Source organism: Balaenoptera borealis, assembly GCF_965194805.1.
Source record: "Balaenoptera borealis genome assembly, chromosome: 10".
NCBI lineage: Eukaryota > Metazoa > Chordata > Mammalia > Artiodactyla > Balaenopteridae > Balaenoptera > Balaenoptera borealis.
In genome coordinates this window covers 88,804,281-88,831,439 of record NC_138874.1, presented here as the reverse complement: position 1 = coordinate 88,831,439, position 27,159 = coordinate 88,804,281, and the positions used below count along the sequence as shown (strand labels likewise).

At 55.3% G+C, this 27,159-nt stretch overlaps 1 protein-coding gene and 1 long non-coding RNA gene across 5 annotated transcripts; one reads left to right on the top strand and one right to left on the bottom strand.

The window, feature by feature from the left end:
* Nucleotides 1-1,034: 1,034 nt before the first annotated feature.
* Nucleotides 1,035-5,740, bottom strand: LOC309636101. Its single transcript, XR_014249229.1, has 3 exons — nt 5,609-5,740; nt 3,708-3,838; nt 1,035-2,662 (listed from the first exon to the last, which is right to left on the bottom strand). It is a non-coding gene; the product is annotated as an uncharacterized lncRNA (long non-coding RNA).
* LOXL4 (lysyl oxidase like 4) lies at nt 5,734-26,267 on the top strand. 4 transcript variants are annotated; one of them, XM_082408092.1, is made up of 15 exons: nt 5,734-6,109; nt 10,346-10,660; nt 11,243-11,421; nt 12,345-12,550; nt 13,982-14,020; nt 14,194-14,413; nt 15,249-15,432; nt 15,607-15,761; nt 16,526-16,693; nt 17,739-17,901; nt 20,137-20,380; nt 21,471-21,586; nt 22,269-22,405; nt 22,787-22,898; nt 24,979-26,267. In XM_082408092.1, the coding sequence occupies exons 2-15, from the start codon at nt 10,381-10,383 to the stop codon at nt 25,044-25,046; spliced, it is 2,271 nt and encodes a 756-aa protein (XP_082264218.1). In that variant the 5' UTR covers nt 5,734-6,109; nt 10,346-10,380; the 3' UTR covers nt 25,047-26,267. The 4 variants fall into 4 exon arrangements, with proteins under 4 accessions (XP_082264218.1, XP_082264217.1, XP_082264215.1 ...); XM_082408091.1 differs by having other exon boundaries at nt 5,954-6,082; XM_082408089.1 differs by having other exon boundaries at nt 5,954-6,082; nt 15,246-15,432.
* The last annotated feature ends 892 nt before the right edge of the window (nt 26,268-27,159 follow it).

The following is a 27,159-nucleotide window of genomic DNA, read 5'->3' as shown; positions in this document are numbered from 1 at the left end:
GCACGGAATAAGAAATAGTTTTTAATTTAACTTGTCTGGTGTCACTTGAGGAAAAAGTGGTTCAATTACTGGCGGGTGAGAAGGTCAGCGTAGTAGACTTGCGTGAGATTCTGAAGGGACCTCGGGGGCTTCGGGACCGTGGCACTGAGTCTTCATTGCATCTCATTTCCCCCAGAACTTATGACTTTCATTTACCTGAGTAGAAGCACGTCCAGGCACTGTGCCCATGTTTAGCTGCTGAGACAGGGAAACCTGGGGTTTGCAGGTGGAACTGGGGGGAAGAAGGAGAACGGGAGGGGGGCATATTCTTAAGGGGCCTGGAGAAGACCCATCCCGGGCCCTTGGCGATGAGAGCGTGGAGTCCTAACCACTGGACCGCCAGGGAATTCCCTGGGGGAGAGTTTAGAGAGGGGTGTGTGGCTGAAAGGGAAGAGACAGGGAGAGAAAAGGAAAGAGGGGAGCGGGGTGTGGGGAGGGGTCTAGAGGGAGAGGGAGGGAATGATGATGGGTGGGGAGGAGGAGGAAGACGAGGATGACAACCTACCTCAGCCTAGGACTTAAACCTGAGACACGAGGTAATGAGCTGAGAGCATGTATCTTCCTGGTGAGGGAGGTGGCAGAAAAAAGGCTACGGGGCAAAGATGAGGGAAAGCTATTGGTATCAAATCAAATGAACAGCCAAACATCTGTGGGAACTCAGGGCCTTTGTGCTGGGGAGGCAGAGGTGGAGGTGGGAACGGGGGAGTCTCAGTCGGGCTCTCTGCCTTTTAACAGCTTACTGGTTACTAAGATCTCCTCTGTCCTCGCCCCAGCTCCCCGCCTTTCCCGGGCCCTACCCCCTCCCACCAAAAGATACAAATCCGTGAAGAGTTATACCAGCTCAAGATAGTACCGGAAAGATTAAGGTTGCTATGGCCCAGTTCTAATCAAACCCACCCCAGCCCTCCTGGGAAAGCTTCCATGGCCCCATACCTGCGGGGGCCCACACCTGGCTCTGGGGCTGGATGGCCCGAGGCTTGCTTTCTATCTATCTATCTATCTATCTATCTATCTATCTATCTATCTATCTATCTATCTATTTATTTATTTATTTATGGCTGTGTTGGGTCTTCGTTGCTGTGCGAGGGCTTTCTCTAGTTGCGGCGAGCGGGGACCACTCTTCATCATGGTGCGCAGGCCTCTCACTGTCGCCGCCTCTCTTGTTGTGGAGCACAGGCTCCAGACGCGCAGGCTCAGTAGTTGTGGCACGTGGGCTCAGTAGTTGTGGCTCACGGGCTCTAGAGCACAGGCTCAGTAGTTGTGGCGCACAGGCTTAGTTGCTCTGAGGCATGTGGGATCTTCCTGGACCAGGGCTCGAACCCATGTCCCCTGCATTGGCAGGCGGATTCTTAACCACTGCGCCACCAGGGAAGCCTGGCCCGAGGCTTTCTAAGCAGAACTTGAGTGACTTGATACCCCATCCGCAGCCTCAGAGCCCACCTCGAAGCCACATCCCCGCCTCCTCATGGCACCTCCTCCCCGACGCCAAGACTGTCCTTAGACTGGGCATGGACTCCCTGCTTCAGGGGGCATCACTGTGGCCCTTGGCCAATCATGGACCCCCAGAGGACGTGGCGCTCACAGGGCCAAGGGGATGTGCCCACTGGAGCCCACACCCAATTTCTAAACCCATGCTCAGGGAATTCTTGCCCAAGAGGCCCGAGCCAGCTCCCAGCCCTTCCTCCTGAGGGTAGACTGCACCTCCAGGCTGTGCACCCAGGCTCAGAGGGCCAAAGGGCCACTGCTGCAGAGGTCTGGACAGGGCCTGGTGTGCTCATGTTTCTGTCACAGCAGAAGGACCCTTGCTGTGTGGGATGGAGCAGAGGGTGGGAGAGGGAGGCAGGGGGGCCACGCCGGGGCTCAGGGCCAGGGGTAGATACTCCTTGTAATGACATGTTTGACACAGAACTCCAAGAAGTAGAAAGTTCTGGATTCACACCTGGCCTTTCCAGGGCTTTCCAAAGGTGTATCTGTCAAGGCAGGAGGACAGACCATGTTTTATTTGACAGTGAGTGAGTTTGATTTTTAACTCTTAGATACGTGGACATACGGTATGAGGCCCCCTTTGACTCATGCCCAAGCCCTGCAAATGTTACTGAGTAACAGATTTTTCGGAAGTTTTCAGAGGAACAGGGAGGAAGATGACATTACATATCACAAAGCAAAGCTTGCTAACGTTTCCACTGAAGCAGCTCTTCCCTCACATGTCCTCCCCTTACCCAGATGACCCCTCGCTCCTGTCTCCCCAGGGCCCATCTCCTTGGTGAGCCTCTCCAGCCTGGCTAGGTCCACCTCCTCACTCCCCCATCCGCAAGATTTCTTAAGGTCCCCTCAGCTCCCACTCCCCAAACCCCACTCTAAACACAAGCCTAATAAACAGCTCTCAGCAAAGGGAAAACCTGTCCTCTGTTGAAATGGTCTCTCCTCCTCCGTCTGTCCTGCTTTGTGTTATCACGGTCTGCTCTCCACCACTGCTGTGTCTTCGAATCATCTCTCCCACTAGGCGGTGGGCAGAGACTGTGTCTGGTTCAGCTCCGTGACTCGGCCAGCACCTTATATTTTGAGACCATTTATGCAAGGTTTCATGGACGAATTCGTGAAGGAGTTAGAATTGGAGTTAGGCCTGAAGAACAGGTAGAAGGTGGAAAATGAAGTCGGGGGAGAAAGGAGGAGAGGGAACAGGAGGAGCAACAGTGGAGTCACTGTACCCTGTGGGCAACAGTGAGCCACGGAAGATTCTTGAGCTAGGGCATGACCACACATTAGGAAGGTCCATCTGCGCAGGATTTACTGGTCAGGGTCAGCCGAGATGCAGGGAAGAGAGGAGAGCAGTTTGGCCCTGGGATGTCAGAGCGCAGGAGTGCAAAGGCAGGACCAATGGATGCTGGAGGCCGTACACTGGCCTCAGCAAAATGGCTTGCCTGACGCCACATGGCTCAGTCAGTCAGAACTAGAATTCAGGTCCCCAATTCCCAAGATGTGCAATTTCCTCCATACTGAGTCTCAAAGGAGGTGGGGCTGAGTCCCAAAGTCTGCTGAGGAGGAAGTTCTGCCCAGCGGGCATGGCACTGGGTACTCTAGCCAGGGTCTCCCCGGGGGCTGCTGGCAATGTCCGAGGTCACAGCTTTGTGCAGGAGATTCGGGCCTTCCCACTTGGGAGGAAAGGCCAGGCTCTGCTTTGGGCAGGGGTGAGGAACACCCCATGGGGAAGGGATTCGTGTTAGCTACTGTTTAATCTCTCAGCTCCTCACTCAGAGGGGCGGGCAGATGGCAATGCTTACACCTGGGGCCCTGCGGGACTGGGTGAGGGGTGAGGGGACATGGGAAATTCCTGACATCTGTAAAGTGCTCCATGACTTCCAAAGCTTTATTCATGACCACCCCACTTTCCCACCTCTCTAGCTAGTGAATCATATCCATCCTTCAAGGCTCTTCTTCCATGAAGCCTTCAATCCTCAGACGTCCCTCCTCTGTAACCTCACAGCCCTGTGCTTAGGCTCCAATCTACCACTTGCTACCCTCTGCCAATAGGAGCTGTGTGACTTTGGCCAACTCACTTAACCTCTCTGTGCCCCAAGTTCATCATTCGTAAAAGGAGGGTAATGAAAGTATTGTCCACAGGGATTTTAAGATTAAATAAGATGATACATAGAACAACGGCTCCACACCTGCAAGCTGTTATGATGATGACGTTGATGCCTCATCTGTTTGGTTGACTGTGGGTCTGTCTCCCTCACCACTCTGCAAATTCCTTGAGGACAGGGATCTCACATCCAGCTTGTCTGCTTCTCCACCAGGTCTGGCTCAAAAAGCACAAAGCAGCCCATTTATTCAATCCATCAGCACTTATTGAACACTTGCTATGGGTGCTAAGCCCTGTGATAGAAACTGCGTTTAGAGATAAATAAGAAGCTCAAGGGGAGCCCCAGAGTCGAGGTGGACACAGACCTGTATATCAAGAGTGCAGCAGAGGGTCTCGGCGGCAGCTGAGGCTGTGAGCACAGTCAGGCACGAAGGAGGAAGCGGACAGTCTCCATCAAGTCAAAGCTTATTGAGATGAACTGAATTGTCCCATTTGACCCCCAGAGCAACAGCATTTAAGGATGAGGAGATGGCCACTCAGCTGAGAAAATCCCACCGCTAGTAAGTGATGGAGCTGGGCCTGGGACCCGAGCCCCTCACTTCTGAAGCAGGGGGCTCACAGTGACCCCTGGGAAGTCCCTCCTTCCACTGCTCCCCAGCCTCAGCCTCTGCCCAGAGACTCGAAGGTTAAAGGACTTCTGGGCAGCATCCGTTCACTCCCTGGGCTCTAGCCCAGGCCAGCCCCTGGCCTCCAGGGTATTTTTAGTTCTGGGCGGCCAGGCCTGGGCGGGTGATGGGCAGCAGATGGAGCCCATGTTTTTCGAGCTTCCCGTGTTGTTCCTGGCTCAGCATGAGAGGTGGCTGGGCATGGGGAGGGGGCCGAGGCATACCTGGCACCCCAGCCCACAGCTGGCTCATTGTCCCTGGGGGAGGGGCTGGGCCACTACTGCTGCCACTGACCAAGGCTGGAAGCATTCTTTGCTGTTGATTCATCACAGGGTCCTCTTTGGGCCCAGCTGGGGTGGGGCAGGGCACTGGGGGGACATCTGGGACATGGGCGGCCAGGGGTGAACACTAGTCCTCCAGTGGCCAGGTCAGTGTGACCTGGCTGTCACCCAGGAATCAAAAAGGTCTACCGTGCTACCCTAGCCCTTATCACATTCTGCCTTACAGTGATGTTTGCTTATGTGCGTCTGCCTCCGGGACCAACCAGGAAGCCCCTCCCATCCGCCCCCTGTCCAGCAAGTAGGAGAAAATCAAAGATGCGCTGAATGAAGGAGCCTTTGGAAGACAGTCAGGCAAGGTGGGGGGAAGAGGGGGAATCAGACTGCACTGATCTGGGCCTAGGGAGGAAGCTGGGAGGCTGGAACTCTGACCATTTTACAGACCCGGGCACTGAGGAACTGGGAGGAACCAGGACTCGGGGAAAGAATCTGGACGAACCAGGCTGGGATTCAGGAGTCTGGGTGCCCCCCAAAACTGATGAGACTCCCCTCTGTCAGCCCCTCCTACTTTTGTCTTATTCCACCATCTCCCCGCACCCCACCCTCCACATACACTCTCCGCCTACGAGCCTGTCAAGGGCCAGGGCTGCCTCATTCAGCTCTGTAAGGGGTTGTAGTGGAGAATTTCAGCTTGCTCCATTACGGTTTATTACATTGGGGAGCAAGTCGTGTCTCTTGGGGCTCAGTATTCCCAACTGTACAAGGGGCCTCATGCCCCCGCAGTACTCAATAAACTTCGAGGGACCAGGGCTATGGAGAGGACCGCCTGTTACCCCAAAGACAGCACACCTACACCCCACCATCCCGAACTCATCTGAACAGAGCCCCCTCACCCCCCTGCCCGCCCCCGCCGAAGGGAGCCTGCGTTGTCCTAAGTAACCAAGCCGGTGGGACAGTGAGGCGCTACCACGTGAAGGGCACTGCGCGCCTTAGGGACCCACTGAATGTAATCCCCAGGACAACTCTGGGGGTGGCCATACCACCTGGCTTTGCAGAAGAGGAAGCTGCGCCTCCGACAGGGACTCACGAGGCCACAGCGGCACTCGGGCAAACGCAGCCCGCTGGCGCCGAGCCGCCGTCCTTTCCCGGGAACGCCGATCCTCCCACACAGTCCCTCCTGCTGCAGCGCGCCAGTTTCTTCCACGGAAAACAGCTGCCGCGACCCCGGGACTTCCCGGGCCGGCGGGCTGCGGGTGGGCGCCGGGCCGCCCCGGGCCGCGTGCCGGGGACGGGGGCGCCGGGCCCTCCGAGGGGCGGACAGGGCGGGGCGCCCGCAGAGTCCAGGTCCGCCCGGGGGCGGGGCCTGCGGACCTCCTCGGCGGCCGGAGGGCGGGGCGGGGTGCGGACGCCCGCGGGCCGCAGCTGGATAAAAGGGCCCCAGGGTGCCCCAGGAGGCCCGTTAGCGCTGCCCGGCCGCGGAGCCCCGGCCCCAGCCCCGCAACGTCGCACTCCAGCTGGTGAGCCCCTGCCTGGCCCCTGGCCAGGTCTGTCTCTCGCTGTCCTGTCTGTCCGACTTTTGTCTCTCTGGGGGTCAGCAAGTCTCTGAGGGTTCCTGAAGGCCGGGAGTGGCAGGGATGGGGGTCCCATGAACAGTTAGCCTAGACTCCTAGTCGCTCACCAACCTGCTGCCAATGGAAGTGACCGAGTTGGGGAGCTTGGCCCCATGCCCGCCCAGGGTGGTGCGTCGTGGCCTCGGGGTGCCTGCGTGTCTTGTTTGTGGACACGCTGCGTGTAGTGTAGCCATTTCTCTGGCCTCTCCTGGGGGAGGGGAGGGGGAGGCAGGGGAAGGGGCAGGTGGGTTCAGGCGTCATTCCTGTGACAGGGGACAAAGAGGCAGGGTGGAGCCGGGGTCTCTGAAAAAACAGACCAAAGCTGAGTATGCTGGGGGCCGGGGGGAGACTGGGAACAGAGATGGAGGGTGGGCAGAGGCCTTCAAACTCTACATGTCTTGTGCCCGGACAGGTGGACATTTGCCGGCACTGTGTCAGGTCACCACAATCAGTGGTCCCAGGGAGGCGATCAGGGCTGAGAGGGGAAACCCCACCCCCACCTCAAAGAGCTAGAGAGAAGAGGCTTCCAGTGATTCCCGAGCCTGGTTCCCACCAGGACAGCACCCCAGCGCTCTCTCCTGAATACCCTTGGGCACTTCCAGCCTCTCTAGCAAGGCCAGGTCAAGCCAGGTGCCAGAGTCCCTTGGCAGCACCTGGATCAGGTGCCTCTCTCCTCCAAGCTGGCAGGATCCTAGATCTGTCACTTGGTTGCACTCAGCGCTGGCATCCAGCCCAATGCCCTCACACCACGGCTGGGTCATAAATCAACCAGCAACAGGGTGGAATTTCATTCATCTCCCTGCCTGCCTTCCATCTTCCCCTCCTCCCGTGTCCATCTCTCTCCTGACTGGGAGCCTGGCGCTGGAACCAGGCTGCCTGGGCTTGAATCCTGGCTGGGCAAGTTACTTAGCTTCTCCGGACCTCGTCTCCTCAACTGTAAAGTGGACATAAGTATTCAATAAATATTTTTAAATGTATAATAAACTTATTATTAACCTGCCCTCCTCCTCAGCCTCACTCTATCCCTTTCTCCTTCACTTTGGAAAAGATCCACTTTTGAGGCTGTTTCCTTCTCTGAGGGAGGCTTCTCAGCCTGGTCCTCTTTTCTGCGCTCAGCTCTGGGGGAACAGTTATGGGAGACACTCCACTGGGTTGTGGAGACAGGAAGCAAAGACACCAAGTGCTAGGAAGGTGGGGGTCTGGGCGGGGGACTTAATGGAGGGGGTGGCATTTGAGCTGGGTGTGGAAAGATGTGTAGGAATTTAACAATCTGAGATTGAGGGAAGGGGTACCCCAAGTAGAAGGAGCAGTGAGAGCAAGTGCTTGGAGGCTGGGAACTGAAGGATGTGTTTGGGGAACGTGAGAAGACAAGTGTGATGTGAGCGAAAGCTGCAGAGGGACGTGCAGTGGGCAGGAAGGCTGGGAAGAGGGCTCTCCCTACATGTGACTCGGTTCCTGCTACCGCCCATCCACCTCCTGGGCGGCATTCATAGAAGGGAGCTGATCTAGCACCAGGATCCTTCAGCAGAAGGCCACCCCTGTCCCCACGGAGGCCCCTTGGAGGGGAGGGAGCCTGTAGGCCCAGGAGTGTCCACAGCCTCTAATAAGACCGCCACAGTGCTCTGGGGATGTCATCCACAGCTACACAACTGACCTGCCCAGCCCACCCCCTGGCCCATCAAAGCATATCATAGATGGGGGACCTCCAGTGCCACCCCCTCATTTTAGAGGTGTTGCACCTGAGTCTCAGAAGAAAGCATCTGAATCATGTCACATAATTTGGTGGCAGAATGAGGAGCATCCTGACTCCTGCTGACAGGGAGCGGGGTCATCTCTCAGCCCAGACCCAGTGTGACCCCTGGGTCCTAACAGCTGGTGGGCCCTGAGCCCAATCTTTCTATCCTCTCTTGTCATCTGGGGGAGGTCTCTACCCACAGTGACTTTGGGTTGGCTCAGTCCCTAGCTGTCCACCTCCTCTTTAGGGGTGCGGGGAGGAGGGAAGGGGGACATCCCAAGCAGCAGAGAGCACTCTGCGTGTGGTGACAGCCGGCAGGGAGCCCCCACCGGCTCCTGAGTGGGGAGGGACATGAAGAAAACAGTGCTTAAGTCTGAGAAGGAAGTGTGGCAAAGAAGGGTGGCAGTACTGGGGACTTGATGTTGAGTTGGGAACGTGGCCTCCATTCCTTCTTTATCCAAAGAGAGGCTGGGACCAACCTAGACCAATGGTTCCGTAGTAGCTGTTTCAGTTGCTGTTAATAATAGCTGTCAGATGAGAGCTTGCTCTTCTAAGGGCTTAATGCGTATTCATTCATTTGATCTTCACGAGAATCTTACCCCCATTTTATAGAGGGGATAAACTCTATGAGAAAACAAAATCACTTGAGATTGAGAAACTAAATCACTTGCCCAAGACCACCCAGAAACCAATTGGTGGAGGCGGGATGTGAACTCAGGCAGCCTGACCCCCAGTCTGTACGTTTAGGTGCAGTGCTATGCCACCTTGCATCCACGCATCTGCAGATATTTACGGGCACTACTCTGGGCACTGGGGGCACAATACAAAGTGTCTGTTCCCGTGGAGCTTCATTCCTGAGCTCCTCATGTGCACTTCTAGGAGCCTACTGCCCGCAGCCCTGGGCTCACCAAAGCAGGCGGATTGGTAGCTGAAGGGGGTGGGACTGGGTGCGGCCAGGAATAAGGACCGATCCTCAGCCAGAAACCAGCTTGTGGGGAAGGGAATGGCAGGGGGCCCTGTAAGACACTCCCTACTGAGACTGACCAGCTAAGGAATCCCCCCAAGAATAGCAGTGGCCATGGGAGAAAGGGGGGGTCTCCCCAGAATGAGCCCTTTTAAGACTCAAGCACCGAAGAGGAAGCCAAGGACCCAAACTTTTTCCATCCACTCTTCTGGGCCAGCCTCAGCTTCCCATCAGCAGTAGAGCTGGCCGTGGAGGAGCTTCAGCACTGGTGGCTGCAGATACTCTAACAGCTCTAACCAGGGGTGACTGTCCTCTGTGCTCTTCCCAACCCTGCTGCTAGGAGCAAGGCTGCTAATGTATGAGGGGGAGAGGACCAGCCCCCAACTCGTCCCCTGTAAGGACCCAGAGAGCATATGACGACAGCTTCCTGGAGATGGGAGCCCTCTCCTGTGTATGGTCACTGCCTAAAACCCTTCCAGGGCCCTTTACTTCCTACAGGATGAAGGGCAAACCCTCTGCATGGTGCACAAGGCCCTTGATTATCTGGCCCCAGCCTGTCCCTCCACCTCAGTCCCCTCCAAGCCCCCAATACTGCAGTACAGGGTTAAGAAAGGGCACTCCCTGCTCTTGCACAAACTCACCTCTTTCCCTGTTTCCTTCTTTCCTCATCCTGTTCTCTCTACCTGGAATTCCCCTTTCCCACCCAAGAGAACTCTTATTCATCCAACAAGGCCCTGGTTAAGTGTCCCTTCTCTGATTCCTCATCTCTGAGCTTCATGAGGGCAGAGAGTAGTGTCTGACGTGTTCACTTCTGTGTCCCTCCCAGCACCTGGCCTAATAGTTGGCCTGAAGCAAATATTCCAAAAATGTTTGTTGACTCAATGTACAAATTATGCATGGAGGTGGACCTAGAGGTGGAGCTTGCTGTGTGGCTTGGGCAAGTCTCTTAAACTCTCTAGATCCCAATTCCTTATTTCTAGAGTCAGGAAGTTGATCCAAATATCATCTATCTCCTCCAGTTCGGACCGTCTAGTCCCTGGGGGCTCCCCAGGACTCAAAGTGTAGGCACCCCCACCTTCTACATATAAGATGACATCAAAAACAGCTGTTCATTGAGCACTTACCATGTGGTAAGCTCGTGATAAGCACTTTACGTAGACACTTTACATCCATACTTTATTCAACACTCACAGCAACACTGGGAGATAAGGATTACTACCCCCACTTTACAGATGAGGAGACTGAGACTCAGGAAGGCTAAACTTAAACTTCCTCCAGGTCATATGGCCAAGGAATGGTGGGTTTGAACCAGATCGACTAATCTCAGAGCCCAGACTCAATCCATGCCACCACAAACACACACACACACACACACTCGGGGGGACCTGTGCTACTCTTTGTCTCTGCTAGCAGAAGAGACCCGAGGTCAGGGGTACACGTGGTGATCATTGTCACATTTACTCGTTCCCAGGTGCCTTGACCCCAGCAGCCCTTGAAGTCACCACTATGTGGTCCCTACCAGCTGCCTTCCCCCTGCCCCTGCTGCTCCTGATGCTGGGCCAGATCCCGCCCAGCAGGCCGCAGTCACTGAGCACCATGAAGCTACGGCTGGTGGGCCCAGGGAGCAGGCCGGAGGAGGGCCGCCTGGAGGTGCTGCACCAGGGCCAGTGGGGCACCGTGTGTGATGACGACTTTGCGCTTCAGGAGGCCACAGTGGCCTGCCGCCAGCTGGGCTTTGAAGCCGCCTTGACCTGGGCCCACAGCGCCAAGTATGGCCCAGGGGAGGGTGAGTGACTGGTGCTGCCCTGCAGGATGACGAGGAGATGGTAGCAGGCTTCTCTCAGGGGCTGGGCTCCCTGAGGCCCCAACAGAACCTATCACGTTCCCACCAGTCCTTTAATACCCAGCTCAAATGACCACCTCTGTGAGGCATTTCCTGAGTGCTCCAGCTGCAAATGACCTGTCCTACCCTCCCATTCTCACTTGCAGTGAGGCCACCACCATCGCCACCATCACTACCACTCGACTCTCAGTTCCTTGAATATAGCAATCACACACAATAGGTGCTCAGCAAATGCTGTTGAGTGAATGACTAGATGGATGAATGAGGGAACAGGTAGACCTAATTAACAGACCTACCTGGCATTTTCCAAAAGCAGATTCTATGGGACCTGAGGCCAAGAGGAGACACTAGGCAGGGATGTAGATACCAAGCTCCCAGGAGAACCAACTCCTCTCTCCACCCCCATTTTCTACTCAGGCTTTGGAAGAGGAAAGTTGATAACGGTGGGGTCCTATCCAGGAGGTAGAGCCCGTGACTTGCCTCTCTGTGCCTGTCCCTGAGCATCACTCGTCCCCTCCCACACAGGACCCATCTGGCTGGACAACGTTCACTGTGTGGGCACAGAGAGCTCCCTGGACCAGTGCAGGTCTAATGGCTGGGGCGTCAGTGACTGCAGCCACTCGGAGGACGTCGGGGTGGTGTGCCACCCGCAGCGCCAGCGTGGCTACCTTTCTGAGAGGGTCTCCAATGCCCTTGGGCCCCAGGTGAGGAGGCCGTTCAGGCCCTGGCTTGAGCTGAGGAGGGGGTCAGGGGACAGAGGGCCTCCAGGTGGTGAGCCTGGAGGAGGAGGGAGGGGAAGGGGAGCAGAGCGCGGGCTGAGAAGCGTCCCTGGGGCTCTGAGGCCTGCTTGTGGCCTGGAGCAGGTGCATGGGTAGAGGGCCCCAGCTTGAGAAAGGGCGGGCAGGGAATCAGAGGCTGGGCCTGCCGGGAATCACTGAAGCTGCTCCCCATGAGGGAGGCAGCAGCGGGCAGGGGTTGCCTCACCCACAAGTCCCGGCCACAGTTGCTGTCTCTTCCTGGCTGAGACAGCTCCAAGCTAAAAACAGCGCAAGCCAAACAGCAGGAGCAGGCAGGGCAGGTCTCTGACTCTACCCTCCGCTGCCAGACAGCCTCAGCCTGAGGACAGCTGGCCGTGGCCCACTGAATGTGGCGGGCCATGACAGGGGGCTTCGCACTGGTCCGAGTCATCCAGGATTAGGGAGGGGGTCTCATGGGCCAAAGGATCCTGCTGGTGGTCTCAGGCAGCTGGTCTGTGCCCGTCCTCTGCCCTCCCCAGGGTGGCGTGAAGAAGGCCCCCTTGTGCCTGGTGGAAGCCCCCCAGACTCCAAGGGCTCCCATCCTGATCCCAGGAGAGCATGGATCTGCTTGGTTCTCTCTGGAGTTGAGGAAAAAGGACCCTAAACAAACCAAGCTTCTGCCTCCTACTCACTGTGTGGCCTTCGGCAAATGCCTCCCCATCATCCCCAAGGACGGAGCCACGTGGCCTCCGTTTCCTGGCCCGTCCAATGAGGGCGCTGGGTGGGGTGATCTCTAAGTGCTCCGAGCCCCAGCTTTCCCACGTGAAGACCTGCAGCGGGCTCAGCAGGGGCAGGAATCCTGGGGCCCACGGTGACCACGCATCCCACAGGGCCGGCGGCTGGAGGAGGTGCGGCTCAAGCCCATCCTTGCCAGCGCCAAGAGGCAGAGCCTGGTGACCGAGGGAGCTGTGGAGGTGAAGTACGAGGGCCACTGGCGGCAGGTGTGTGACCAGGGCTGGACCAGGAACAACAGCAGGGTGGTGTGCGGGATGCTGGGCTTCCCCAGCGAGGCGCCTGTCGTCAGCCACTACTACAGGTAGGAGGACGGCTGGCTGGAGGGCCGCGCGGAAGGCGGGGTCGTGGAAGCGGCTGAGTGTGTGTGTGCGCGCGCGCGCGTGCACGTGTCTGTGTGTGACGTGGGACCTTGCAGACTGCAGTGAGATTGGCAGGAGTAGTGTCTGTGGGGGGACATTCAGTGGGTGCTGGGATTGGGAGGGAAACAGGCCCAGTGGAGCAATGTGCCTGGATTTCCTGGGTTATGGATCCCTCAGTAATTAAGACAAGAGTGAGGATGAACTTGGAGACCCCGGGAAATTTCTAGAAACAATCAGAAAATACACATCGTCCTGGCCAATCAGATAAAAAGAATTGACTATAGTACAGAATACTCCCCAAATGAAATGTAAATAAATGTAAAATTGTGTCGCTGATTAAAAAATTAGACCTAACTAGTAAAGTAAAGATACAGTGCTGCCCACAAGTCCAGATGGCCTGGGCTCTGGTCTCAGCTTTGCCAACAACGAGCTGTGGGCCTTGGTAGGGCATCTGGGCCTCAATTATCCAATCCGCAGGGAACTGTCTGAACTTTGTCTCAGTGAATTTCCTCAACTGTGATCCAAGCCAGGCTCTGACTGGGTTGCGTCCAAGCCAGGCGTGGGGTGGGGTGGCATTTGGGAGAGGAAACATAAAAATATTGTCAGAAACGTGACAGAACTGTCCCAAGATTGCATCAGCCCGTAAATGATGACGAGTCATAGTTCTACCAGCTCTGTCAGTGAAAACGTCGTATGTTTCTCATCAAGGGATAAACCTCCCACAAAGCATCTGAGTCATCTACCCTTGCCCATCCCCAATCACTTTTAGTTGTTCTGTCCTGTGTCTCTGACTTAGATGACCCTGGTTTCCAAGACCAGCCACGTGGCCCCATCCTTGAGGATGACTGGGATCTGGGTCGCTGACTCCCTGCTGCCCGGTAATTGCACATCTGGGCCTGGCTGGCTCGCCTACCTCCCCTGAGGAGGGCAGCCCTGATTATAGCCTCAGTATCTCTGCCGGGGCAGCCCCCACCAGAAAGGCCTTCAACTTCCACCTGTCCCCAGAGGACTTTCCCCAGGGCCCCTTTTCTCCGGTTGCTCCCTGAAGGCTGCCCTTCATCTGGACTGGGGGAAGGGCGAGCTTGGAGCTGCCCGCCCCAGGGCAGCCCGGTGCAGAAGAGACACCCACTTTGGGCTTAGTCAAGGGAACTTGCTCGCCCTGCTTTCCTTCCCTGTAAAATGGAGATCATCGTTATCTGTGGGGTGGCCACTCTCTCAGGACTGTGGTGAAGCTCAACATTGAAATAAGATTAATGAACAAGTTTACAAACTGTGAGTCTAGTACAAACTCAAGGACAGCTATGGGGAGCCAGGGTGACAGCGGGTAGGGCTTCTGCACCCACTCGACTCCCCACCTGTTTGCTCCCATCCAGGAAAGTCTGGAATTCGAAGATGAAGGATCCCAAGTCTAGGTAAGGAGCAGCCCCCTCAGGGGAGGATGCGAAGGGGTGTGGCATGAAGGGCCTGCTTCCCCTCCCTTCTCCTCCCCTCCAGTCCCCTCTCCCCTCCCCAGTGCCTTGGGCTCCCTGAGTCCTGAGCACAACCCTCAACCCCTCCCCTGCCCTCAGTCTCCCTTGTCTTCCAGACTGAAGAGCCTGACAAAGAAGAATTCCTTCTGGATCCACCGGGTCAACTGCCTGGGAACAGAGCCCCACATGGCCAACTGCCAGGTGCAGGTGGCACCAGCCCAGGGCAAGGTGCGGCCGGCCTGCCCGGGGGGCATGCACGCTGTGGTCAGCTGTGTGGCAGGGCCCCGCTTCCGCCCTCTGAAGGCGAAGCCCGGGCGCAAGGAGTCCTGGGCAGAGGTGGGTCCCATGCAGGCCTGGAGGCACAGGCCCCACTCCAGGACCCTGCCCCACGGGCAGGCACTGACGGGGAGGCAGGGGAGGAGCAGAGAACCACCCCTGTCAAGGGGGCATCGTTCAGACCGGGAGGAGGAGAGCAGCTCGCAGGACGTAGAACTTTGGGATTTACTTAAAAGGGACATTTATAACCCTACCATAAATGGAAAGCTGACATCACTGGCCACGAATAGAAGGTAACCATAAAAACTGTAATTACATTGTAAGTACATCCCGTTGAGGGCCGAAGGTATGGAGCCCGAGCCTGGCCCTTCGTTATAAAAAGCAATGAGCAAGTGCTGGTGAGGCACTGGGGCAGGGCAGCACCACGTGAGATGGTCTCCTCGATGAAATCGGAGTGGGCGGGAGGGCATTAAAACGGAAATGACTTGCCCACTGTGCGTTTCATTGACACACGTCCCCACGGGTCTCTAAAATCATTTCACGGATCTGCTGGGGAAGTGTTGCTCTGGGTTCAGCCCCAAAGGACAAAGCAGCAGTGAGGCTGGGCAAGAGGAAGGGACTCGCCTAGTGAGCAGGGGGCAGGTTGTGAAGCCCAGGGACCCCAACTCCTAAGGCTCTGTTGTTAGGGCTGGAATTTGTTATTACTGTGATTACTGTGGCCGCTCTTTGTCACCGAGGAAGGGGGAGGTCGAGAAAGACAGCTTATTCAGGGCAATAGCTATGGAAGTCAGAACTCCAGGCCTTGGCTCTGCCTGTCCTGAAGGGGCCCTCGCGGGGGTGTAGCCCCTACCCCTGCCTCCTCGGCCCTCCCTGAGGCCGGGTTTTCTCCCAGCAGGAGACGAGGGTGCGCCTCCGCTCGGGGGCCCAGGTGGGCGAGGGCCGGGTGGAGGTGCTCATGAACCGCCAGTGGGGCACGGTCTGCGACCACGGGTGGAACCTCATCTCCGCCAGCGTCGTGTGTCGTCAGCTCGGCTTCGGCTCTGCTCGGGAGGCCCTCTTTGGGGCCCAGCTGGGCCAAGGTGAGTGAGGAGGCCTGGGGTGGGGTGAGAGAGCCTGGATGTGCCACCGGTCCACCCACTGGTGGTGCTGGGGTGCCAGGGCCCAGGCCGGTTCTCCCCTCTGTGGAGGGGGAGCCGCAGGTGCGGGGCTGCAGAGCTGGAGCCTCCCATGGCCTCTCTCCCTCCCTTCTGCAGCGCTGGGGCCCATCCACCTGAGTGAGGTGCGCTGCGGGGGATATGAGCGCACCCTCAGTGACTGCCCCTCCCTGGAAGGCTCCCAGAATGGTTGCCAGCATGACAATGATGCTGCCGTGAGATGCAACATCCCTAACTTGGGCTTCCAGGATCAGGTGAGCCCCGAGCTAGGCTGGGACACTGCTTGGAGCCAGTGGGGAGCGGTTCATGAGAGGCAGCTAGTGCTCTGGGCCCCAGAGCCTGCCTGGAGCCAGCCTGGAAGGCCCTCTCCTCTGTGAGTCTCCCCTGGCCTGGCCTACTTCCCCTCAGGTCCAGGTTCTAGCCTTCAGAGATGTCAGAATATCAATGGGAATATCATGAATATCATGCATCTTCAGAATATCATGCATCTTCAGATGCATGGGCTCTCCCGCCCCACCCTCTCAGGTCCCCTGTGAAGTTGAGAGAGAAGGCGCCTAGGGCAGAGGGCCACAGGATGTCAGCACCGGGGAGGGGCACTGGGAGGCTGAGCGGGGTGGTCAGAGTTCAAGGGTCACGCTAACATGGACTGTGGACAAGTCTCTCGCCTCAGACCTTGGTTCTCTTCTGTAAAATGGGGTCAGCTGTCCCATAGGGTCATTGTGAACGGGACGATAGATACGAAAGCCCTTGGCAATAGGCACATTGTCATCAGTGGTAGGATTTCAGGTAGCGGGAGGGCAAGTACCAGAGTGGGAGCCCCGGGTGCAGGCACTCAGTCAGATTTCTCGAGCGGGCAAGGACATTAGGGACTATCTGATAAAACGGCCTCGCTTTACAGAGGAGACTAAGCCAGAGAAGGGGAGTGTCATGTCCAGGGCCGCAGGTTTCCAGGCCGGCAGCCCTCAGCTCTCCCCTCCTAAGGCGGCCCCGCCCCCTCACACACCCCTGACCATTGCAGGTGCGCTTGGCCGGCGGACGCAGCCCCGAGGAAGGGGTGGTGGAGGTGCAGGTGGACGTGAACGGGGTCCAGCGCTGGGGGGCTGTGTGCAGCGACCACTGGGGCCTCAACGAAGCCATGGTGGCCTGCCGACAGCTTGGCCTGGGCTTTGCCAACCATGCTGTCAAGGTAGGTCCTTGCTGTGCTCCCAAACTTCCTGTGCTAAAGCTGCTGACCCTTCATTCATTCACTCAACAGTTAATTATGAGTGTAACTATGCGCCAATATAATGCTGGGTGCTGGGATACTGTGGTGAACAGGACACAGTTCCTGCCTAACGGGGCGGTACGTCACCACATACAGTCAAGTGAGGGATGCAGTCGTTCATAAAACGTTCACACAACAGGCACATAATTGTGTCTGTAGGAAATATGAGTAGAAGTGAGCCAGATGAGGTGGGGGAGGAATAAAGAGCCCACGCAAAGACCTTGTGGCCGGAGAACGCCTGACTCTGTTGAGGAAATCAGGGGCCGGGGTGGAGTGCGGCTATCAAGAGGGAGTGGTGTGAAGTGCGAGGGTGAAGGAGGAGACGGGTCAGACCATTCAAAGCCCGATTTTTAAAAGATTTCTTCCTTGCTGTTCTGCAAACAGTTGGGGTGGAGATTAACATGAATACCGAGAAACACACTATTACAGTAGCCCAGCTGAGAATGGTGCTGGCTTGGACCGGGGGAAACAAGTGGATAGATTCAAAAGCTATCAAGGAAACAAAATCAAGAGGCCTGCGGGCATGGCTGCCATGGAGAAACCTCTTCAGCTTCGCCCACACTGGCCCGCCGGGCAATACTGGGCATACTTCACCCCGGAGAACTGGGCTCAACCCCGAGCACAACCGACCATCTAGGGTTGTATGAAGAACAGCTGGGGACATGGGACAGGCCTGAGTGAACAGGAAGGGAACAGGACCATCCTCTTCAAACAGCTGAGGGCCGCCGTTGGGGAGAGTGATGGGAACAGGGCCAGCGGTGGAAGCCATAGCAGTGGATTTTTGCCTCAATGCATGGAAGACGTTTCTAATACCAGAGGGGTTCAAAGTAGCATCACTAAAGATTTCAGGCCAAGGCTGGGCACAGCCGGTGTGGGTGGTCTGATGGGGTCCAAGCCTCAGATGGGAGTCAGGTGACTCTAAGAGCACGTCTCAGCCCTGACTGGGCGATGCTGGCTGTTTTCTTAGGACACCTGGTACTGGCAGGGGACGCCGGGGGCCGGAGAAGTGGTGATGAGCGGGGTGCACTGCTCAGGCACAGAGCTGGCCTTGCAGCAGTGTCAGAGGCACGGGCCGGTGCACTGCTCCCACGGTGCAGGGCACTTCTCAGCCGGAGTCTCCTGCACAGACAGTGAGTAACGGGAGGGGCCGGTGGGACAGGCCGGCCCGGGCTCCCCGAATTTTGCAAGCCCACACCTCCTGTCCTCAGGGAGGGCCCTGAGTGCTGGTCCCAGCTCCAAGGCCAACAGGGTTGGGGAGTGGAAGGAGGGCTGGATGCAGAACACCAGCTCCGCCATTTACCACGTGTGTGGCCAAATCACCTGCCACACGGGGATACAAACCCTGCCCTGCCCATCTCATGGAGTTACTGTGAGAATTAAAACAGAGAATACGTGAAAATGTAAGGATACACAACAGTGTTTTCCAATTTTTGCGTCACGACCAATAGTTTAAAAAGACAGGATAGAAAACAATGATGTGATACATTTAGTAAGGGTAATATTTTTCTCTTGGAATTATTTATGTGTGTCACAACATTAAATATATTTCTTACTACAGTCTGTAGTAAGAAAAGAATTTGAAAACTGTTGTAGAGGGTATGGAAATGTGAGGACACATGGGGCCTGTGGTGAGCTGTGGGATTTACCCAAAAGACTTTAGGTCAAGACCATTTTGAGGCATCGGTCTGCCCCACACCCCCAGATTCTTGGGGTAGAAGTATCTGTTTGACATCTGCCAACTGGGTCTGGGCCGGGATAACCGTATCCAGTCCAAAGGCTGCAGGCTGCCACCAACCTGAGTGGCCACTTGACCTTCTTCCCAGCCAGGCTTCAATGCCAAGACATCCTTAACTCTTGTCAGCGAGCTCTAGGGCTTCCTCTCTGTCCAGCGCAAACTGGAAGAGTGCCAGCCCTTACAGCACACCCTCCCCTGCAGGGTGATGGGGCTTCCCATTGGGCCTCCAGAATCAAGGCTCCCAGCGCACTGGGGCCTGCTTCCCCGTCTCTCCCCTCCCAGGAACCTGTTCCCCTCTGTTCTACTGCCTGGAGTGGCAGCTCTTCTCCTGAATGCATTTGATGCTTCACACAGCTGAGCACAGACAGCCGACCTGCCATCTCTGTGGTCATCCCCATATCTCCTCTGTAATTTTTCTCATTTCTTTCTTGCTTTTACCCTCTCTTCTTCTCTCTGAAAGCACTCTTTTCCCTCAGGAATTCTGGGGTTTGTCAGTGGGCATACCCTTAGCTCTCTCCAAAATATGCCTCAGGAATTCCAAGAGCATTTAGTGGTAGTACAGACACCATCCAGCAAACCAGCTCCCACCCTCGACACCTGTCCCCTGAAATAAACCTGGGTTCCCATCTCACCATCGTCAGTGCAAGGCTCATCCATATGATAGCTCTGCCCCAAATCTAAAGTGTAACCCAGTTTTTGCATGAACAAACATTGAGAATTGGCAAATTTCTCTCTTGACGTTACATGGCAAAAGCTGTGGCTCTCCTCATTTCTGTACTGACATAGTGAGGGACAACACGCTGGCTTCTGAGGAGGGTAAGAGCCCCTGTGACAGGAAGGGAACGGGAGAGGCACTGAGCAGCTTATGGAGACACAGGCTCTAGCATGTTGGATTCTTACCCACCAGAATGCCCACGATGCCTCAGAGGAGAAGGCACAGGATGCCCTGGTGTGAACACCCCTGATAGCAACCAGGGTAGAACAGGAACCTTGGAAGAAGCACAGGCTTAGGAACTGCAGCAGAATGCACCAGAACGGCAGAACCCAGGGGCAGGCTCAGAGCTTAACTCTTCCAGCTCTCCAGCCCTCTCCCTCTGCCCCTCGCATTGTGGGAACTGAGGCCCAGAGAAAGAGTGAGCTGAGGTAACAAGCTAGGGGTCAGCAGAGCTTACTGAGGGGTAAGCTATAGAGCTAGGCTACAGAGGCACTTATGGGCTGAGACGCATTCTACAAAAGAAATACTAGCTTACATCAACCGCATGCTTAACGTGGGCCAACCATGATCTAAGCACATTACAGGTACTATCACACTAATATTCTTCTTCTTCTTCTCCCCATCATCCAGATGAGGAAAATGAAAGACAAAAGGTTGAGCAAGTCACAGAGCTAGTTAATGGTGTAACTAAAAATCAAGCCAAGAGAGGAACCCAGGCAGTCTGGCCCCAAAGCCAGCAAGCTTAGGCTAAGGGGATAGATCTTTCCTGTTATTAGAACTCACATCTCCTGACTCCTGAACTGCCCTACTCTTCCGGCGCCTCCAAAAGAGCTTAGTCTGGAGGCAAGGCTGTCCCCTTAGGCCAGGGAGCCAAACCGGCTGCCTTCCTAGCCTCTGGGTCTCCACCGTGCCCAGGTGCTGCAGACCTCGTGCTGAACGCCCAGCTAGTGCAGGAGACGGCCTACCTGGAGGACCGCCCGCTCAGCCAGCTGTACTGTGCCCATGAAGAGAACTGCCTCTCCCAGTCAGCTGACCGCATGGACTGGCCCTACGGACACCGGCGCCTCTTGCGCTTCTCCTCACAGATCCACAACCTGGGCCGGGCCGACTTCCGTCCCAAGACAGGACGCCACAGCTGGATTTGGCACCAGTGCCACAGGTTAGTGCCTGCTCAGGCCTCGGCTCTAGGGGGACAAAACCAGGGTCCAGGGAGCCAACCGGTCTGGTCTTTTCCGGGCAAGCCTTCCTGGGAGGGGCGTGTGCTCTGGGAAAGAGCCTTCCTTCCTCGACGCCTCCCTGGCCTTGCCTCTGGGCGGCAGTGAGGAATCCCAGGAGCATTAGCCTGCCCTCTCCATCACTCCCTCGCCTGCCCAGGAGGTACCCACATGTCCATCTCCACCACAGTGTCCAACAGAGCAGTCCTTGCCAGCAGAGCTGGTCTCTGTTAGAATGATATTGGACAATTTTTCTGTTGGCCCTGAGGCCTTGTCTTTAAAAGCCAGGTGAAGTGGGAACTCCTAGAAACCTGGAGACCCAAAATAGCCATCCCATCCAGGATGCTGGCTGTGCAGAAAAAGCTTGCTGGTTTCTGCAGCAGCAAAGCGAGGCCCGCAAGGAAGAGCTGCTGGCGCTGCCAGGAGACAATGAGCGTTCTTTCCTATCAGGAGCCTCCAGCCCAGAAAGAAGGAGAGATGATGTCTGTGACAAAGGCAGAACGGAGAAGGGTGGTTTTTTCCTTCAGGACACAGCCGTGGCTGGGGAAAGCTGAGAGGAACGGGCAGTGACTTTGGGACTTGGGCCTTGCTGAGATAATAAGTACCTTTCCCCGCAGCATGAAGAGCTGTCATTAGAACTGGATTGGAAACAATGGTAGCAATTTGGGCCCAGGCTGGCAGGGAGCAGAGGACGCATCCCTCCTCACTCAGCAACCCTGCTCCTGGGCTGTTCCCTGCACGTGTCTCTTCTTTCCACCTGCAGGCCTCAGGCCTTGTGGCCAGGCAGTCTCCTGGAGCTTTTACCTCTCCTCACCCGGTGGGACCCCAGGTGACGAGGGCAGCTATGTCTTGCTGCCTGGCAGGGGTGCCAGGAAAGTAGGCCATGGGTCACACTCATCTTGGGTGCACTGCCCTGCTATTGTAACGTTCCTCTCTGGGTAATGATGGGGCCTAGTGCCTCGGTCTTCCCTACCAGCTCCTCTGTGAGGACCCTCTCCTGTTGCTGCCAGGCTGACAGCTCTGCCCCTTCTGCAGGCACTACCACAGCATTGAGGTCTTCACCCACTATGACCTACTCACTCTCAATGGCTCCAAGGTGGCTGAGGGGCACAAGGCCAGCTTCTGTCTAGAGGACACAAATTGCCCTAAAGGTATGTGGTTTCCTGTCAGAATATCCTCCTCTGTTATATTCCTCGGCCCCTTTAGGCTCAGGATCCCCTCCGCCCTGCGTAACAGCCTCAGGCAGCTGGAGACTCTGGCCTGGCAACAGTCAGCACTCAAGGCGATTCAAAAAGAGAAATTTCTTACCCTCTCTACTTCCTCTGCATTCCCAACATACCGTGTACCACTTTTGAAATGCTTAACGCTTTCTCTTTTGGATAATAGTTGCAGACCTGTTTCACTTCTGCTAAGTCCTTTGGGACTCAGCATGGACTGTCTGATTCCTATTCGCACACCCACAGTTCCTCGCCCTTAGAAATGGCATGGTAAAACACTGGCTCTTCTCAGGGTTGGATGGGCAAATGAATTAGCAGAGTAGGGCTGGAATCTTCTAATCGCATTTCCTAGGCCAACAAGAATTTCCACTAGTGCATCCAAAGAAATCATCTCTGTCACAGATGGGCTTTGCTATGGTGCTGGATTCATGCTTAGTAGGAATTCTGGCTCCGACAGGCAAGATATTTAGCTGAAGCTCAGGCCCCTAGTCTGATTGCATTTAATTGGCAAGGCTGGTGTGAGGATTAAATGGTAAAGGATGTGAAAGATCTAGCAGGTGCTTGGTGCCGAGCACCTATTCAGAGCCTCAATAACTGTCAGCACCCTCCATTACAGGAATGCAGAGGCGCTACGCATGTGCCAACTTTGGGGAACAGGGCGTGACCGTTGGCTGCTGGGACACCTACCGACATGACATTGATTGCCAGTGGGTGGATATCACAGACGTGGGCCCTGGGGATTATATCTTCCAGGTAAGTGGGCTTAGGGATTCCCCACAGGAGCTCCATTTCTTCCAGATGTTCCAAAAGCTCCCTGAGGTCAAGTGAAGAAAGAGAGCTTCATAAATAGGATCTCTGACAGGTCTGGCGCTTGAAGGAGCTACACCATAGGGGAAGGGATCAGAATCCAGGACCTAGGTTTGAGTCCTGATTCAGTGAACAAGGGGCACTGTCACAACTCAGTCCCCATCTATAAAATAAGGACCTTAATGCCTACTTCCTGGGGTGACTGTAAGGATTAATGAAGAACAGGAACACAGTTTGCAAGACTACATGAAATGTAAAGGATACCACAGCCACTGTCAACTCAGAAGCCAAGTCACCTGTTTTCAGCTGGCCCATCTCTCACTCCAGGTGGTCGTGAACCCCAAGCTCGAGGTGGCAGAGTCCGATTTCTCGAACAACGTGATGCGGTGCCGCTGCAAATATGACGGGCAACGGGTCTGGCTGCACGACTGCCACACAGGTGACTGCGGGCCACTGTGAGACCAGTGCCGTGCGAGCTCGGGGAGCTGGAAGACCCTGTGTCCCTGTGTGTGACTTCAGTGTGTGTGTACAAGGCTGGGGAGAGGACAGAGATGAATTGCCTTTGACAACTTCATAGAAGTGCATAGATTTCTGGAACGAGCTGCATCAGCCCCACCCAATAACTATTTCTACATCCCTCTTTGTCCTTAAGGTTGTTTGGATTGTAATTTCAGTCTCCCATCTGTCCTGGAATCTTTTCTGTTACTTCAGGCCATGTCAGGATCTCCCCTTGCCAGTCTGTTATTTTTCCCCTTCCTTTCATAGGGTCTTTCTTAGTTGCCTCCATCCCAGGCTGACTGCCTCACAGGCAAACGTAGAAGTCCCCCAGATCCATGTCGCTACAGCCAGCCCTGATCACTGCTTACAGGACGTGGACCATGGAGTACAGGGCTCAGGACACTTGCAGGATTGGTAGTTTCAGGCAAAGAAGCAACAATCCAGTGGGGAGCAGAGTAAGGAGGCGGTTGCCTCACTTGCCTGTACAGAAAGGTAGCAGTTCCTCTATCTTAGAGTTTAAAGTGCTTGTATTTGCTGTGGGGTGTGTGCAGTCACACCGCGCCTTGCACACAGAGGGTGAAGCAGGCTTGTTCGTTTAGTCAGCAAACATTTATTAAGACCTACCTCTGTGCTGAACACTGCCAGGCACTAGGAACATAAATAGGAGTAAAATGCAGAGCTGAGCGTCAGGTAGGGTAAGCAGACATGCAAATGGATAACCCCAACCCTACTGGGTACCCCAGCCCGCTGTGAACTACTGCTGAGCAAGCAGAGCGCTCTCTGAGCAACCACCTGGAGGCCAGCCGAGGCTTCCCAGAGGAAGGGACATCTGAGCTGGTTGCAAAGGAGAGGCACAAGTCAGAGAGGGGACGAGGAGAAGGAGCGTAGGATTTGGCTTCAGAGGGCTTCACTGGGCACCAAATCCAGTCCCACCACCTTCTGGCTTTAAGACGGTGAGGAAATCTCCTCCTCAGAAGTCTTCTCTTTTGTAAAATAGGGCTATGTAGTCACACCCACTAGAGCTCTTTGCAGGGAGGGTTACGGTGGTTCCTGCCGAGAGAATGGACTTGATCCCGTGGGCTTCTGGGAACCACAGCAAATTTCAGTCAAGGAGGCAGGAAGATCAGATTTATGTTTTCAGAAGATAGCTCTGGCAACAGATTGAAGACAGTGAGAAGAGGAATAAGGATTTGAAAATCGTGAGACTGAGTAGGTTCTGCTGCCATTAAGTGAGACAGGAGCGTGAGAGCGATCAAGGGTTGGAACCTAAGGCTGCCAGCGTGGAGGCGCAGCCTCCGTGATGCTGCTGGCAGCCTGCAAGGGGTCCAGGGCAGCAAGGAAGGAAAGAACACTACGCAGCTCTGACCCCTCCAGAGTCCTTGCAGGAAACACAGGGCACACTCAGGTGAGACTAGGAGGTTATTTAACGAGAGGACTATACTGAGGTGTGAGTAGGACTAAGGAGATGAGGAGTGTTGAGACATCCAGGGATAAGCAAGAGTGGAATGTTGTTATCACTTTGGGCCTGAAGGGGCAAAGTGTGTCCTGGAGCCAGGCGAGCGCTAGCACTGAGGAGGAGGGAGCAACAGGCGGGAGACCATCACTGCACAAACAGGGGAAGAAGTACCCCGGCCTCTCTCCTTCCATCCTCTAATCTCGTGCTGTTTCTTCCCAGTGACCTACATCAGTCAGAAATCAGAAGATGAGGGAGCCAGGGCGAGGCAATCTCTAGGGGTCAGGTCTCCAGGGCATGAGAGAACAAGAAGGGTAGAGAAGGAACCTGGGGAGGGGGCAAGGGAGAGTAACCAGCACAACCTTTCCATTCAACAGCCTATCTTCCCGATGTCCCTGCAACTACGCATCTGTTGGCATCTATTTCCATAAAATGGATTGTTTGTGCCCATGACTAACCTGATGGAAAGGCTGAGCTGGGCAGGATGTCTTGGTGTTTGTGAAGTTGTCAGGGAAGGGATGAGACTCTGGTCGGGTCGACTACTTACCTGTTCTCCTTTGGTCCACAGGGGACTCATACCGCGCTAACACAGAGCTCTCCCTGGAGCAGGAGCGTCTCAGGAACAACCTCATCTGAAGCCCCCCTGCGCACTCCCAGCTGCTGCCCACACACCAGATACCTCAGCTTACTGGAGCCATGCCCTTCACAGAGCCCTAACTCAGAGGGTAAGGGGCCAGTGCCAAGGGGCACCAAGAACCTGCTCAGGAAGCCTTTTGATGGCAAGATCACCATACCAGGATGGCACTGCTCCCTCAGGATGGCTCTGGGTCTGTCCCCTGAGGGCCTTTGGTCTCTGGACTACGGCCTTCAGGCTTTGTTCAGCTGAGCTCCTCTCCCATAGGAGACCCAGTCTTTCCTGGATCTTGCCCCAGAGTTCCTGGTTCAGGAGCTATCAGTTCCTTAGGAATGGACTATGGCCCAGCCCCCATCTAAATGGTGCTTTGCCAATGTCTTGGAGGAGGACCAAAATACACAGGAGGAGAGGTCAGCTCTCTGCTAGGAGCTCTGTGCAACACAACTTGTATCAAAGTCACAACTGGCAAAGAAGCTGGTGAATTCAGTCCCTTGCTTGATATGTCCCCATTTAGAATTCAGCTACCATACTCTCTTAAGAGTCTGTTCTTTAGTGCCCTTACCTTTATCCTACTGCACATATGTGTGTTTCTAATATCCCTGGAAGCTTAGGCCTCAAGCATCCCCTTATCTCCTGACGGGCCCAAACCACCAGTTACTGAGTGCTTGAGACAGGGCAAGATTCACAGGAGTGGCCAGATATGGCCTTCCCGCAGAGGAGCAAGAGGAGGCCGAACAGAGAGTCCCAGGGCGCTGTGGACCCCAGCTGCTGCCAGGCCCTCTGCCAAGGGAAGAACACTTGCCCTAACCCCGGCAGGCAAGGTCACTGTGCGCCTCAGGAATGGCCTAAAGGTCGGGCCCCCCAGGCTTCTGGAGTGAATTTTGCATTGAATAAAGTTTTGCAGTGGAAAGAACATGGGTCAAACAGGCCGCTCATCTCTGCAGGAAAAAGAAGACAGGTCTGGTACAGTGGAGGACAGGAGACTACGGAGAGGTCAGAAGGGGGAACATTTAATTTAGTTAAGGGCTAAACCTAGGAAAGGCCACCATCCCTGCTTGACGTGGCTGTGGTATGCCCTTGCTCAGGTGGTATAAAATCCCATGGTCTTCCCGGACATGATTCTTAATCCTGTCTCCACTAAGACACACTTGAGAGATGACCCTTACAGATCTGATGCCCTAATGCCAATAAAGGTTGCTCACTATGGACTGCTACGAAGACAAGACTGGCTGTGATTCTTGGCAGTTCCCAGCACCCTAACTCTACCCCTTTTCACTCCTGGTGACCTGGTTACTAAGATGTGTGGAGCCCACGTATTACTCACAACAGCCCCACTGCACCTCTCCGACATCAGCCTACAGTCTGCTTCGCAATTCCCTCCCTAGGCTCCGTGGTGAAACGTGGGTTGGAAAGGTTAAGGGATGAAAAGTAGGAGGAAAGAAGGAAAAGTCCAAAGATGGTAAACTTTTTACAACCAAGACTGCAAGGCCAGAGTGAATGGTGGTAGATGGGGCAAAATTACAATAGTCCTCCCGTCCTCACACATGAGAGCTGCCCTTCCTTAGCCAGTAAAAAGGGACCCGCTCTGGGGTGTCCTCTGTGAATACAAAGAAGTGCGCTTTTCCTTCTTCTCCTCTACCATCCCTCTTCTCAACTCCCTCACCTCCTTCATCAGGGCAGAGGGAGCACTATACTTTGGCATGGCAGTTTAGGTAAACAAGGGAAGGACTGATTTCCTGTTGGATCCAGCAAACATCTCCCAAACAGTAACAACGTTATACTCGCACATGCACCCAATGGTCTGTGAAAGAATGTGTAGCTGGCGGGGGAGCGTGAGGTGACTGATGACTAGATTCAGGCAGGGAGGTTACCCACAGCTTCTGGCTGGATCCAAGTTTCCAAGAAGGCCAGAAAAAGCAGGCCAGGCAGCCAGCCACCGGCTCTGGTCTCAGTCTTGCTGCCCACATCACACATTTGATAGGTGCAGCCAGTTCTAATTCTTGGAAAAAGCTATACAAGGGTTGTGCTGTAACACCTCTGACTTGAAAGGGAAGGATATGGGAAGATGCGGCTGGCATGACTTGTAACTAGATGAGGAATGTTAACAGAATACCA